This window comes from Castor canadensis, chromosome X, assembly GCF_047511655.1.
Source record: "Castor canadensis chromosome X, mCasCan1.hap1v2, whole genome shotgun sequence".
In the NCBI taxonomy this organism is placed as follows: domain Eukaryota; kingdom Metazoa; phylum Chordata; class Mammalia; order Rodentia; family Castoridae; genus Castor; species Castor canadensis.
In genome coordinates this window covers 146,182,590-146,196,936 of record NC_133405.1, presented here as the reverse complement: position 1 = coordinate 146,196,936, position 14,347 = coordinate 146,182,590, and the positions used below count along the sequence as shown (strand labels likewise).

General features: G+C 61.6%; 1 protein-coding gene across 5 annotated transcripts in view; it reads right to left on the bottom strand.

The window, feature by feature from the left end:
• Window positions 1-8,347: 8,347 nt before the first annotated feature.
• Ppp2r3b (protein phosphatase 2 regulatory subunit B''beta) overlaps window positions 8,348-14,347 on the bottom strand; it is a 30,605-nt gene continuing 24,605 nt past the window's right edge. For all 5 annotated transcript variants that reach the window (XM_074064194.1, XM_074064195.1, XM_074064193.1 and 2 more), the window contains 6 exons: window positions 11,997-12,045; window positions 11,815-11,904; window positions 11,523-11,698; window positions 10,804-10,922; window positions 10,192-10,298; window positions 8,348-8,625 (listed from right to left, as the gene is read on the bottom strand). In XM_074064194.1, coding sequence (XP_073920295.1) covers window positions 8,484-8,625; window positions 10,192-10,298; window positions 10,804-10,922; window positions 11,523-11,698; window positions 11,815-11,904; window positions 11,997-12,045 — 683 coding nt within the window. In that variant the 3' untranslated portion in view covers window positions 8,348-8,483. The remainder of the gene's footprint in view (window positions 8,626-10,191; window positions 10,299-10,803; window positions 10,923-11,522; window positions 11,699-11,814; window positions 11,905-11,996; window positions 12,046-14,347) is intronic.

Here is a 14,347-nt window from a genome sequence, read left to right as displayed (position 1 = left end):
CAGAGCGGCGTGCGGATCCAGGGAGGACTGCCCATTGGCTGTGTTATGTCACGTGCTGATGACGGACAGGGTGGTTAGGATCTCCAGGACGGCGCGCTGCCCATTGACTGCGCGGCATCACGTGCTCTTGATGGGCAGGTGGGCGGGGCTCAGGCTGCTGGTTTGCTGCACAACAGCCGCGCTTTGCAAGCTGAGCTGCATTGTCCGCCCCGTGCACTCCGCCTGGGGGTCCTGAGGGTCCTGTTGGGGATCGAGTCCAGTCTGGGGAACGTCTGTTCTAGCCCTACGGGTCCAGTAGTTTGTTCAGGGAGTCAGAGTCCTATCCTACTGGTCACGTAGATTTTGGTGGGGGGGGTCTGCTCTAGCCCTAGGGCTCCTAGTCTGGGGCCTCAAAGTTCTGTCCTAGGAGTCTCCTAGATTGGGGTGGTGTCTGTTGCAGTCCTGGAAGTCGTGCAGCCTGCGTTGGTGGGGTCAGAATCCTGTCCAAGGGGTCCCCTAGATTGGGGGGTTCTGCCTGAGCTCTAGGAGTCCCATAGTTTGCATTGGGGCGTCAGCCCTAGGAATCCTGTAGATTGTGGGGTGTCTGTTCCAGCCCCAAGGGTTCTGTGGTTTTGGGGGGATCAAAGTCCTACAGGTCCCCTAGATTTGGGGCTCGGTTCCACCCCAGGTCTCCTATAGTTTGAACTGGGGGGTCAGAGTTCAGCTGTAGGGGGGTCTCCTAAATTGGGGTGCCTGTTCCAGCCCTAAGGGTTCCGTCGTTTGCTTTGGGCTGAGGTCAAAGTCCTGCCCTAAAGGACCTCTAGACTGGGGTGTCTTTCAGCTCTAGGACTCCCACGGTTTGCATTGGGGGCTCCAGGGCCTGAGGGGTCCTGTAGTCTTTTGGGGGTCTGAGTCCACCAGTAAGGGTCCTGTAGTTAGGTCGGGGGTCCAAATTCTGCCCTATAGGTCCTGCAGATTGTGGGGGGGCGTCTGTTCTACCCCTGGGGTCCCATAGTTTACACTGGGGAGCCAGAGTTCTGCTTAGGTTGGAGAGCTCCAAGTCCAGCCCTGAGAGTCCTGTACTTTGTGTTGGGGTCCCATAGATCGCGGGGGATCCGTTTCACTTCTAGGACTCCCATAGTTTGCCTTGGGGACCCGGGATCCGTCCGAGGGTCTGAGTCCAGCCCTAAGGTCCTCTAGCTTGGTGGGGGGGGGTCTGAGTTATGTCCTACAGGTCCCCAAGGTTTGGGTTGTCTTTCCTGCTCTAGGGGTCCCATAGCTTACATTGGGGGTCAGAGTTCTGCCCTAGGGGTCCTATGGTTCATTTTGGGGGGTCCTAGCAGCTTGGGGAAGATGGACCCACCTGGTCCCTGTGGCCACCCTCCTGGCCAGACTGCTTAGTGCTGTCCTGTGGGCAGGTGTTGGGGGGCCAGGGAGCCCCGAGTTCAGTAGTTCTTGTATTCATTCAAAACAAGAAAGACTGTCAATCCACAGGTTCTTTGCAGAACGCCTGGCATTCCAGGGGCTGGTTCCACCCCGTCATGGTGGGGTGGGTGCTAGGTCCCCACATAGGAGAGGTGGCTAAGGGGACAGGTGGCCCCGAGACCATGACAGGCTGGGGACGCCAGGCGCCTTTGTCCGCCCGTCTGCAAATTCCCCTTCCACCTGGTTCACGAAATTAGTTGTTTTGTTCCAAATTGCTCCATCACCTGTCACCCGGCTGCCTTCAAACCCAAGTGTCCCTTTTAAGAAAAGAACTGGAGTGTCGCTTTCTAGGTTCCTGCAGAGAGACCACTAAGGCTGGTTTTTTTTGGGGGGTTCTGAGGTTCCTGTCTGGCAAAACAGTAGGGTTTAGGGGGTAGGAGATGGACAGGGCCCTGCCATCCCAGGGATACTGGCAACTGCTGGTATGGGGTGAGAACCCCAAAACCTGTAGGTGGACCCCAGATTTAGCTCAGCAGACAGCCCCACAGCTGGCAGCTCAGGTGGGGTCAGCACCGTACCCAAGGGAAGTGGCTGTGCACCTGTTTGTCACCCTAACACTCCTGTGGCCCAGGATGGACCGGGGAACATGGGGAGGGGGTGCACCTTGGGGACAGGGCAGTGTCCATCCTGGATACAAAATGTCCCGGCTTCATTGCTGTGGCCTTGCTAGGCGAGGGCTGGAGCCACAGCCACACTGTGGGGACGACAGGTTCCCTGTGTGACATTAGGTTCTTTTTGTCAACATGACCCCAGCTTCTGGCTCTGCTGTTCCTTTGCCCCTGGACACCTGGGGAAGCCTTGGTCCCCTCTGCTGTGAGCACCGACTGAACCCCCATCCCCTAAGTGTAGGGATGGAGACGTTCCCCCCATTGTGCCCACCTGCCACCCCAGGCCGGTGTCACCTGCCTCAGATCATCTGTGCCCTGGTCTTGAGTGGAGGAGCTGCAGTCAATGGGTGGGGACTTGGGGATCCCAAGACATTTGGGGGTCAGGGACACAGGGACCCCATGACAGTGGGGTCAGAGGCCCCAGGTACCTGAGAGGTTGGGGACCCTGGATGGAAGGTGTCAAGGGACACAGGAGTCGGGTCCAGGGCCCTAAGAAGCAGGGATGGCTGCTGGGGTGGTTCACCTGTCCCTCCAGGTGTGCAGGGCAGGTGTGGGGTGCTGGGCAGCCACAGCCAGCCCACGGGGTGGGGGCCAGGTCACCCTTGCGAGGGGACAGGGCTGCGGGAGGTGACTCTCGAGCTGACCTGTGCGGGACACAGGACGGTCAGGAGCTGGAGGAGGCATCCTACCATGTGGGGCTTGGGGACAGCGAGGACCATGCTGCCGTCCCCTCCCTCTGCAGTGGTGCAGACAGGAGCGTCAGGACGCCATGCTGCCTTGGGGCTGGCCGTCCAGGTCCTGCTGTCACTTAGTCATTCTGTGTGGCCGAGTGACCGCAGCGACAAGCCGCCTTCCTCGGCTGGATGGTGTCTCTGAGCCCATCGGAGCGAGGATGAGGACAAGGACGAGGACAGAGCACACACCCAGACACGGAGCTGGCATCTGTCCCTGTCACCTGGGCGGCTCTAACACTAGGGGGCGCTCCATGTCCAGATTTGCACCACCACCACCGTCCATGGTAAAAATGGCATGGCCGGCCACGGTTGGGGCTTCCAGGCGAGGGCAAGGTCACATTAAAGCAGCCGTCCCTGTCGTCCCCTGCTTGCTCTGAACTCGTCACTGTCACTCATCCAAACTTAGCTCCGCCAGTACAGGTCACACATCCCTGCGGGGTCTGACTTGCATCCAAGGACCCTGCCGTGCCCAGGGCAGGTCCCGTGGGGGGGACACAGGACACAGCTCAGTGCGTCCTGATGCCTGCCGTGCCCCTGGGCACAGGGACCAGGCCAGCGGCCGGCCACGGCACTCGGGGTGTCTCAGCTGGACAGCAGGAACTCGTGCACCGTCCTTCCGGGCCTTGGATGTGACAGCAGGTGACGTGTGACACGTGTGCTGCCTACAGCAAAAGGCCAGCGGGGACTGGGGACGGCAGGGTGTCCGCCTGGGGGCTGGGGTTAGGGTCAGGGCCAGTGTCCACCTGTGGAAGTTAGGGTCAGTGTTCTATTCCACAGTTGTGGGGGTGTGGGTTAGGGTCGGTGTCACTTTGTGGGACTTGGGTTAGGGTTCAGCTGAAGGGTTAGGGTTAGGGCTAGTGTCCAGTGGTGTGGGAAGTGGGTCAGGTTTAGTGTCCAGCTGTGGGGATGTGCACTTGGTCAGTTTTCCCGAGGAAGGTGACGCTTGTCCATGTGACACCGCAGGCGGCCCTCGAGTCTTTCCCGGGTCACCTTCCCATCAGTCCTTCATGGAGGACAGAGTTATGGTGGCCACCACGGTACAATCATCACAAGAAATAAAGTGGGGGCCAAGTCCCTCCATCACTGATGGACGTGGGTCTCGTCCACCATCACGACACCCAACATGGCGACCAGACCCAGGTCACTGCTGGACACGGGCCTTGTCTGAGGCTGGCCTTGGACACCCCACCCTGCGATGACCGGGTTTGCCTTCTTGGGGACATGGCACCAGAGAGGCCGCAGCCCCCCCAGCTCAGTGCCGTGCCCTTGGTGTCCACTGTCCCCTGTAAAATCGCACTGGGACAGTGTGGACAACTGAGTGCCCACGGCCACAGCTACCCATCCGCACCCCGGAAAGGCCACCATGGGCAGCATCAGGCCCAAGGGGGGACGTCTGAGGGGCTGTTCCCAGGATCCTCTATAGTGCAGCCCCGGTGGGGACGGTCCTCAGCTATACCTACTGTCCCTCGTTTTCAGGGTCCTCTCCCGTCAGCCAGGGGCACCTTGTCCTCCACTCCCTGAGTCTGGTCCTCTCTCTGGGGTGGACATCAAGGTGGGGAGACAAGCTGGTCCCTGTTCCCGGGGAGCACAGATAGGTTGAGTCCAAGGCCAGGTTGGCGCAGAGATGGGGACGACCACACCTGGGGGGAGGACGCAGGTGGCCTGGGGCTGGAGCTGGACATCACTCATGCTGTGGGCCTCAGACCAGCGCCAGCCCAAGGCCACCTGGACCACAGCAGGGACTGCAGCCACCTCAGGAGCACAGAGTTGGTGCCACCGGGTTGCGGGGGATCCTGTGAGTGACCCTGATGTCCTGAGAACGCTGGAGGCTGGGAGGGGACCGTGGGGCGTCCACACCCTTCAGGGTTTGCCTGCATCAGGGTCTGGGCTCCGGCCCAGGGTCTGGGCTCCGGCCCACGCCCTGGGCTGCTTCTGACCCATCTGACTCAGGGGCAGGGATACCAATGAGGTTTGTGACCCAGGAGAGGCCACCCGGTCCCTCCAGCACCTTAGGTCCCCCACCCTCCCCCTGCTCCTGAGTCCAGAGGCCTCTCTAGCCCCCTCCCTCCCCCTCCTATCCTCCTGCCCCCATTCCCTCCTCCCCTCCCCTCCCCATCCCCTCCCTCTTGTACTTCCCATTCCTTCCCCCTCCTCTTCCTTCTCTCCCCTCCCCCTCCCCTCCCAATCTCTTACTACTTCCTCTTCCCCTCCCCTCTCTCCCCTCCTTCCCTCTCCTCCCTCCCCCTCCCATCTCTCCCCTCCCTCCCTTCTCTCCTCCCCCATCCTCTCCTGCTTCCTCCCTCCCCCACCCTCCCCCTTCTTCTTTCCCCTCCCCCTCCCAATCTCATACTGCATCCTCTTCCCATCCCATTTTTTTCCTCCCCCTCCCTTCTCTTCCCTCCTCCCCCTTTTCCCAGCCCCCTCCTCCTCACCTCCCCCTCCCACCCTCTCTCCTCCCTGTCCTTCTTCCTCCGCCCCAAAGCTGAGGACCTTGGCTTCTGTCCACCTGAGCCCTGTGCTGGGCCCACCTCTGTCCTCCATGCCCCTGGGGACATGGGCTCCTCCACTGCACAAGTATGTCCACTGCCCCATCACCCACAGACAAGCCTCCGTCCATCCATCCATCTCTGAGGAGGTACTGGCTTGGGGACAGGGACACAAACCCACAAGTCTCTCTGCCCAGGGCCACCACAGACATCTTAGAGGACAGGGGAGGCCTCCCAGGTGGGGATGGCGCAGGTGTCACAGGCGGGGACAGGGCTTCTCTATGTCCTGGACGCATCCCACAGGTGGCCGAATGCTCCTGTGGAAGGTGGCTGGGGACCTGCGCCTGGGAGGGGAGGTGGCCCTGGGGACCTGCGCCTGGGAGGGGAGGTGGCCCTGGGGACCTGCCCCTGGAAGGCAGCAGTGGCTGGTGTTTACAGTTAGGGTGCCTTGTCCTCAAGGTTTTGTCCCCATCCTTGCTTCTGTGACAAGTTCGCAATGCCGAGGGCTGGCAGAGCCTTGCTGAGCAGCAGGCCATGGCGTGGTGACGGGGAGCACAGGTGCCCCGGTCACTGGAGCTGTGAGGACATCAGTGGCACCTGTGAGCAGGTCACGGGTTTTGCCTGTCACTTAGCATGGCAGCACCCTTTGTTCTGACCGCTGTCACACTGTCAGTCTTGTCCACAGGGTGAGATTTCCAGGTGGACATGGTGTGGCCCCACCAGGTGGCCCTCCCACACAGGTGACGCCACTGTCCAGGTCCCAGAGAGCATGAGTGACCAGGGCAAGCGGGCAATGTCAGGGGTGACCTGCTCTTTTCCTGCTTTTTATTAAATACTTCAGGCTAGAAACGCTCAGAGCAAAGCAAACGGTCTGTCCGTCTGTCGTCTATCCAGGAACACGGACTCACAGGGTCGTGGGGTCACAGGACAAGTCCAAGTGTGGGCAAGCCCTGTGTGTGGGATTGGGTTCCACACTCCCCAACAGGGCGTCCCCACCTGCCCCAGACCCCTTGGGGACCCTGGTGTCACGGCCTCGCTATGGGGTCCTGTGAGGGGTCCTGCCCAGTACAGGTGACGAGTGTGTGGAATCCAGCATGGAGGCCGTGGGGGACACCGCAGGCTGACAGTGTCACCTGGCCTCTTGCCAGGCCCTGCAGGGATGTGAACACAGCCTCCATGCTGGGGGACGCGGCCGTGAGGGAGCCGTGGTGCCACGGTGAGCGGCCACCCGGTCAGTCTGCTCCTGCCCAAGTGGCTCTGACGTCTTCCTGTCCTCCCCCTCTTCCCTCCGGGGTCCCCTCCACTCCCATGCACCCCACCTGCTCAGGGACTAGGGTCTGTCCCTGTCACCCTCTGGGGACACCCTGACCTCTGGTGGCCCTGGGCTCCTCCTGTCCTCACTCTGCAGCCATAGTCAGGTGGCGCTCAGCACAGCCCAGAACCTCGTGGACGTCCAGTACTCCCCTGCCACCCTGAACCTCCAGGACCCCCAGGTCCTGCCCTGTCCACCTAAGGCTGGACCCCAGGATCATCGGGCAACCTGCACACAGGATCGAGCTCATCCCCCTGCATCTGTTCACCTGGACCCCACACAGCCCTCCATGTCTGACCTTTGCCAGGTCCCTCTGAGGTCTCCTCATTTCACCCTCCCTCCTCTGAGGACACTGCAGTCCCCAGTGGAGGCCACCTCAGGACGGCCTGGACGTCAGGCAGGAGCTGAGGTGGCAGGACCTCTACGAGGGTCAGCATCCAGTCCTGCTAGGGGACACCAGACAGCACACTGAGACAAGGTAGGGTTCCCTTGAGGGGCTCCTGAGGGGACACCATGGGTCTAAGTCCAGTATGTTTTGGACGGTTGTTCGTGGAGGATGTCCTGGGGCCAGTGGACTCATCAGGTCCCAAACGCCCCCACAGCCACCAGGAGACCCCTGGCTGCCGAGTAGCTGGCAGTGTGCCCCATGGGTGACACTGCAGCAGACTGGTGGCCCCGTGGTGTGGGAGCTTCTGGTGCTGACACGCGCGGACTCTGGGGTGCGAGAACCACCTGGGCCTAGGCAGAGGTGCCCACAGCTTGGAGTTTGGTCCCCTGCAGGGACGTCTGTGAGGGAGACTGCCTGTCCTCCCCTCCTGACTCATCGGGGGACACCAGCGTGTGCATGGCCCCCAAGTGAGTCTGCGTGGTCCCTGGGATGTGGGGACAGAACCCACCGGGATGTGGGAGGGAGGTGTCACATGGGCAGTGTAGGGTGGACACAGGGCATCGGGCACTGAGATGGCCCCAGGACTTAGCATTCAGCGAGGACACTGAAGTCAGGGATGTGTCCTGAGGTGGGCGTGTCCCGGGATGATGGACATGCGCGAGGACAGGGGCGGGTCCTGAGGTGGGCGTGTCCTGGGATGATGGACATGCGCGAGGACCGGGGCGAGTCCTGAGGTGGGCGTGTCCCGGGATGATGGACATGCGCGAGGACAGGGGCGGGTCCTGAGGTGGGCGTGTCCCGGGATGATGGGCATGACGAGCCAGCATGAGCAAGGAGGCTAGGGGCGTGGTCTCTGCAGATGGACAGGCTGGGGACTCTGCAGCTGACCCAGCCCCCAGGTGCTGCAGAGGACAGGATGACCACCAGCACGGACGGGACTGCAGCTGCCTCTCTCTCCCCCAGAATGACCTCGCTCCTCCCCGTGGCCTTTCCTTGTCCTAGTCACCTGACAAGGGTGGGTGTGGATGCCACCTGAGTGGAATTAGGGACAGGCAGGTGTCCCATGTCCTGTAGCGGCTGCCTGTCAGGCACTGTGTCCGTGCCACCCCCAGGATGAGGCCGCTGTGTCCCGCTGTGTCCCCAGGGCTTTGCACCTTCCCAAGGTGACAACGTGCACACACGGTGGCTGTGGAGTCAGGCTTGGCCCATCCAGACAAGAGTAGCCACGCTGGGAACGGGATCTGTGGGTGTCCCCGTGTCCCCGAGGCTGAGCCCCCGGGTCTGCCCGCAGGGTGTCACAGGAGTGGCTCTGGGGACAGGGACGCCGTGCGCGAACGCCCCGACAAACTTCCGTGTTGAATAAATAAAAATTTATCATCGCATACAAACACACTTCACCTCGCACAAAAGACAGCTGGACGATCAACAGTTCACACGCAGACCGCGGCAGGCCCGCTGCGGACGGACGGTCCCCTCCTCTCTGGCCGGGCGTCACAGCGGCTGCGGGTCGTCGTCCCCGCACGCGTACTCGTACAGGTCCACATCACCCAGCGCGGACGGCGCCTCGAAGAATGGCCGTGAGGACCGCAGCGCGCTCAGCTTCTGGTCCACAGGGCTGAGCTCGGCCTCGAACCTGCAAAGAAGAGCAGGTGAGGGGCAAGACACGACCTGGGGACATGTAGGAGGGGCTGGTGCGGGGCACAGCAGGGCCTGGAGAGCTGGTCCTACAGGAAGGGGCTGGTGAGGGGCTGATGGGGCCTTGTCCTGTAGGAGGGGCAATGGACAGGACACGACAACCTGGGGTCCTGAAGGAGGGGTCGGCGAGGGGCAGGACGCATCCTGGAAACCTGGTCCTGTAGGAAAGACACGACCTGGTACTGCAGGAAGGGCGGGGCCGAGGAATCTGGTGGGTGAGGGGCGGGGTCTGGTTCCCTAGGCGGTTATGGTGAGGGGCGTGGCTTGGCCATGAAGGCGTGGCCTGGGAGCTGCAGGGGCGTGGTCTGGTTCCCTAGGAGGTTATGGCGAAGGGCGTGGCCTGGTCATGGGGGCGTGGTCTGGTCCCCCAGGAGGTTATGGCGAGGGGCGTGGCCTGGGATCTGCAGGGGCGTGGCCTGGTCATGGGGGCATGGCCTGGTTACCTAGGAGGTTATGGCGAGGGGTGTGGTCTGGTCCTGCAGGAGGGACGCACCACCCTGCAGGTGGCTGGTTCTGGGTGGGACATGGGGCCTGGGGACAAGGTCCTGCGGGGACAGTGACACACACCCGGCCATGACGCACATTCTCTGAGAACGCGGGGTATGGTGCAGACCTAAGTGCAGTGTACCTGGCGCTCTGTCCCCACACAGCTGACCGAGGGAAGCCTAGGGTGGGGACAACCATTCCCAGGGGGTAAACTGAGTCAGGTGACCTTGTCCCACAGCATGAATAGTGGGGACGAGAACGCTGGCCGTGGTGACCCACAGCAGGTCCACTATGGCAGGACGGAGGGGACTGAGCCACAGGGACCCTGTGACAGGGACGTGTGCAGACTGGACGCCAGACACACAGACGCTCCTGTGCCACAGCACACATGGGGGAGGGCACGGGGAGTGTGGGGACCCAGAGGCCTGGTGACACAGGACGGGGAGGCCAGCGGGACAAGGGGGGACAGGGGCAGCGTGCAAAGCCAGCCTCACTCTGGGTGCTCGGCAGGAGCCATAAACCTGACCCCCAAAAGATGAGCCCTCGCCACCCCCCACGGCGACCCCAGCCCACAGGGTCAGGACCTGGCGTCTTGTGGGACATTGCAGGTGACGGCAGAGCCCGGCTCACGCTGGGGTCAGAGGGCACGGGGCTCGGGGACACACTGACCCCACAGTGGACCTGGCCTCAGACACTGGCGTCCAGCACAGGTGTCTGCACACCTGGGGCTGGAAGACCAACATCCCCGTGCGTGGGGCACCCCGACCTTCCTCATGGCCTCATCTGTGCCATGTGTGGCCGAGGACGGCCCGTGTCACACAGAGCCCTGACTCCATCTCCCTGTCCTGTGCCCAAGTATCACACGACACAGAGGCCACACGGGCAGCGCTGGACCTGGGGACCCCACAAGGTCAGCCGTGCTGGGTCTCCAAGCTCAGGCACTGGCAGCCATGACACACGGGAAGCAGCAACACCACCAGGGTCCCGAGTGGTCCCCACCACGTGTCCCACGACTCACCCGTCATCCCACGGGTCCCCCGCGGCCTCCTCAGCCACCAGGATGTCGTATTCCTCTGCAGCGTACTTCTCCCAGTCGGACAGCTCGGGGCCATCGCCCTCGCTCTCCTGAGACAGACAGACACACGTGTGTTATGGGGCTGGGGGACGGCCATGGGGAAGGAGGAGGAGATAGGGGAGGAGAAGGAGATGGAGAAGGAGGAGGAGGAGATGGAGGAAGGAGGAGATGGAGGAGGAGATGGAGGAAGGAGGAGATGGAGGAGGAGATGGAGGAGGAGATGGAGGAGGAGATGGAGGAGGAGATGGAGGAGGAGGAGATGGAGGAGGAGATGGAGAAGGAGGAGGAGGAGGAGGAGATAGGGAAGGAGGAGATGGAGGAGGAGGAGGAGGAGATGGAGGAAGAGATGGAGGAGGAGGAGATAGGGGAGGAGGAGGAGGAGATGGAGGAGGAGATGGAGGAGGAGGAGGAGATGGAGGAGGAGGAGGAGGAGATGGAGGAGGAGGAGGAGGAGATGGAGGCCATGGTCACCCTGAGCAGGAAGGCACACCGTGTGTTATGGACACAGGCCACACTGGTGAGGAGTAGGGTCGGGAGCTCAGACACGGCGCTCACCCTGAGCAGGGAGGCCTGCTCTTTCTGCTCATGGTCCAGGTACTTCTCTATGTTGAAGAAGGTGTCGAAGAAGACATTGGCCATTTTGCACTGCTTCAGGTCCCGCAGCGTGATCTTGCCTGGGGAGGGTAGGAGGCGTCACCACGGGCCGGGGTCGGGGAGCAGGCAGCAGTGGGTGACACGGGGTCCTGCCCTGTCGTCCTCCCAACAGGATGGACATTAGAGGAGATGTGAGGTGTGGACTCAGCCTGGACGCCTCTGAGGGACTCAGTGAAGGAGCAGACCAGGCTCTGGAGACACCCTGGGTGGCACAGCCTGGGAGACCACTGTCCCCAGGGTCACCACAGAGCCCTGGCCAGGGTCAGGGACACTGTGATCAGCAGGACAGTGGCCACCAAGTGAGAACCGCAAGCCGGGATTCTGACAGAGCGCGCAGCTGGCGGGGTTCAGCACAGCGCCCCCTGCCCCTTGACCTCAGAGTGACCGGGGCTGGCACGGGGGACACGACCTGCAGTGTCCCTTCCTGGGCTTGCAAACCTCCCGACTGACATTGCACAATCCTGAGACATGCTGACCTCGGCACCCCCACGGGTGGCGATCCAGGCACCATGACCCCAGACGCACACTGGTGCTGGCCTGGTCACTAGGGCAGAGGCTATGGTCCCGCCCGGCCGTCCCTCACACTATGGGTCGCACGTCACACACGGTCACGTCCTCACCTTCAGTGTGCGGCTTGACCAGGTCCAGCATCTGGCAGAGGCAGTCCTCGAAGGGCAGGGCTTCGATGGCCATGCCGTCCAGCCGGCGGCACTGCTCCTCGTAGAAGTACTCCAGCTCGAACATGGACAGAGCCCCGTCCCCGTCCAGGTCCATGCAACGGAACCAGTACTCGATGCTGTGTCACGTGGGCCGGTCAGCCTCGGCCGGGCAGCGTCGGGGACAGACGTCCCCCAGGGAAGGACCCACAGCCACCCCTGCCCCCAGACGCCTGGAAGGCAGCCATGCCTCTACCTGGTCGGCGTTTTCTTGTCCTCTTCAGAGATTAGAAACCAGACAAAGTCGGCATAGCTGATTTTCCCTTCCTTCTGCACCTTGCGTCCTCTGTGGCCAGCGCATGGACGAGGGACACGGGTCAGGGACAGAGGTCACAGATGCACATCCCAGCCGTCCCCTGCCGGCCACGCGTCCCCTACCTGGTCACAGCCCCCGAGAAGATCCTGTCGATCATCTTGGAGGAGATGGCTGCAAGAGAAGGTGGCTGTGAGGGGCACGGGTCAGGGACACACCTGGGGCTGGACGTCCAGCACAGCACCCTGTGGTCCAGGCCAGGAGGCAGAGCCTGTCCGGTGCAAGGCAGAGCTGCGAACACAGAAGAAACGAAGAGCCACGTCCTGGCCGCGCCATCTGCACTCTCGCTCGGTGACCCTGATTAAAAAACAGGAGCGGCGCAGGGGACATCACTGTCACCAGCTAGAGGTGACAGGCTGCATCTGCTGGGGTGGCCTCCAGTCCCACAGGTGGGGTGACACAGCAATTTATCACCCCTCAGTCCTGAGGCTGCAGTCAGGGTCAAGGTCAAAGGCTGGAGTCAAGGTCAAGGTCAAAGGCTGGGTCCTCCCAACCGACCCTCTGTCCTTGGCTTGCAGCCCCTGCCTCCTCCAAGTCCTCACAGGGTTGTCCCTCTGTCAGTGAGCTCATGTCCTTCTCTTGTAAGGACCCAGTCCTGCAGGATTAGGGCCACACTGTGACCCCATTGTTCCTCAGTCACCTCCTTAAAGACCCTGTTCCCAAACACAGCCCACCCTGAGGTCCTGGGGTCACAGCTTGAGCAGGGGAACATGGAGGACACCACTCAACCCGTATCGGTCACACTGCCCACAAGATGGGGAAATGAAAGCAAAGTCTTTCCACTTCAATCCATCGTGCCCTGATGAAAGTGACCCCTTACAGCGACGGTGTCACACTTGGAATCACGCCCTCCCCCACAGCTGTGTCGCCATCCCGATCCTCAGATCCCGTGAAGGAATGGGGCCTCATTTGGAAATAGGGTCTTTGCAGGTGGAATTGGGATCTTGAGATAAGGTCATCCTGGACCAGCTGTGTCACCCACGCCATTGGGTCAGGCCGCCATATTGGAATATGGTCAAGATCCATAGAACTGAGGGCAATGGTGACTTTTCCAAAAGCTGTGTCACCTGGGACCTGACAATGGGGCCTTATTTGGAAATAGGGCCTTTGAAGGTGGAATTATGGGTCTTGACATGACGTCACCCACTCCATTGGGTCAGGCCGTCATATTGGAATATGATCAACTTCCATAGAACTGAGGGCAATGGTGACTTTTCCAAAAGGTGTGTCACCTGGGACCTGGGAATGGGGCCTCATTTGGAAATAGGATCTTGCAGGTGGAAGGACCGTCCCCTGGGGCTGTGTCCCCTGCCACACCCGGCCGTCACTCTGCAGGGCTGGGGAGGACGGGTTCCTGGGGCTTCACCCCTGGCCATGTGTTCTGGAGGCCGTCAGGGACCAGTCTGGCCATCCTCACGGTCCGTAGCACAGTCACATTTGCGACCAGGAAGCCATCAAAGCAATCAACCCTTGCCGCTCAGCTCGGAGCCCACCTCAGGTCCACAGGCCACTGCTGCACACGCGGCTTTGTGGCACCAGGTCCAGGCACGTCTGCCACGAGTGCAGGTGAACCAGCACGGGGACAGGGACGGTGACACCCAGCCTGGGTGGTTCTCGACCGCATGCAGGACGGCTTGCTCAGTCCACCACCTGACTGTACCCCAAAGCCTGGTCCTACCTGCCCGTGTACCTGGGGCCAGGCGTTTAGGCGTCTCATCAAGGCTGCTGGGGGTGAGTGCTCAGCTCCACCCACGCATGGTCGCGGGGTGCCACAGCGGGGTCACGGGCCAGACCCCACATCCCAGTCACAGCCACAGTCAGACCCAAAGCAGCAGGTGCAGAACTCGGGAATTACTGCTGAATGCGGTCACTCGCAAACATTACTTGAAAAGCTGCAGATTTGCTGGACGCCATGGCTCACGCCTCTGATCCCAGGTACTCAGGAGGCAGAGATAAGGAGGACCGCGCTTCGAGGTCAGCCTTGGGAAAACAGTTCCCAAGACCCTATCTAGGAAAAAACCATTCACAACAAAGGGCTGGTGCAGTGGCTCAAGGGGAAGACCGGAGTTCAAATCCCAGTACCACAAAAAAGAAAACAAAACAAAATAAGAAGATGGAGCCGATTTAAGGGAACCTTTGAGGAAACTGAGCCCACACCCACGTGTGCTCATGTGTCACACAGGGAGGTGACAAAACCCTGCCTGACGGCCGCGCACGGCACGGCACATGTGGCTGACGACCCCGCAGCTCAGAGTCCACCCAGGATGTGAGTGGACAGGACAGACTCTTCCCACAAGCGTCCAGCGTCTATGCCCCTGGCAGGCACGTGTGCACCTGGGCCAGCAAGTGGCCATGTGCTGAGCAGGCGTCCACCAGGCTGAGCAGGTGTGCACCTGATGGACACAGGTCCCCTTGG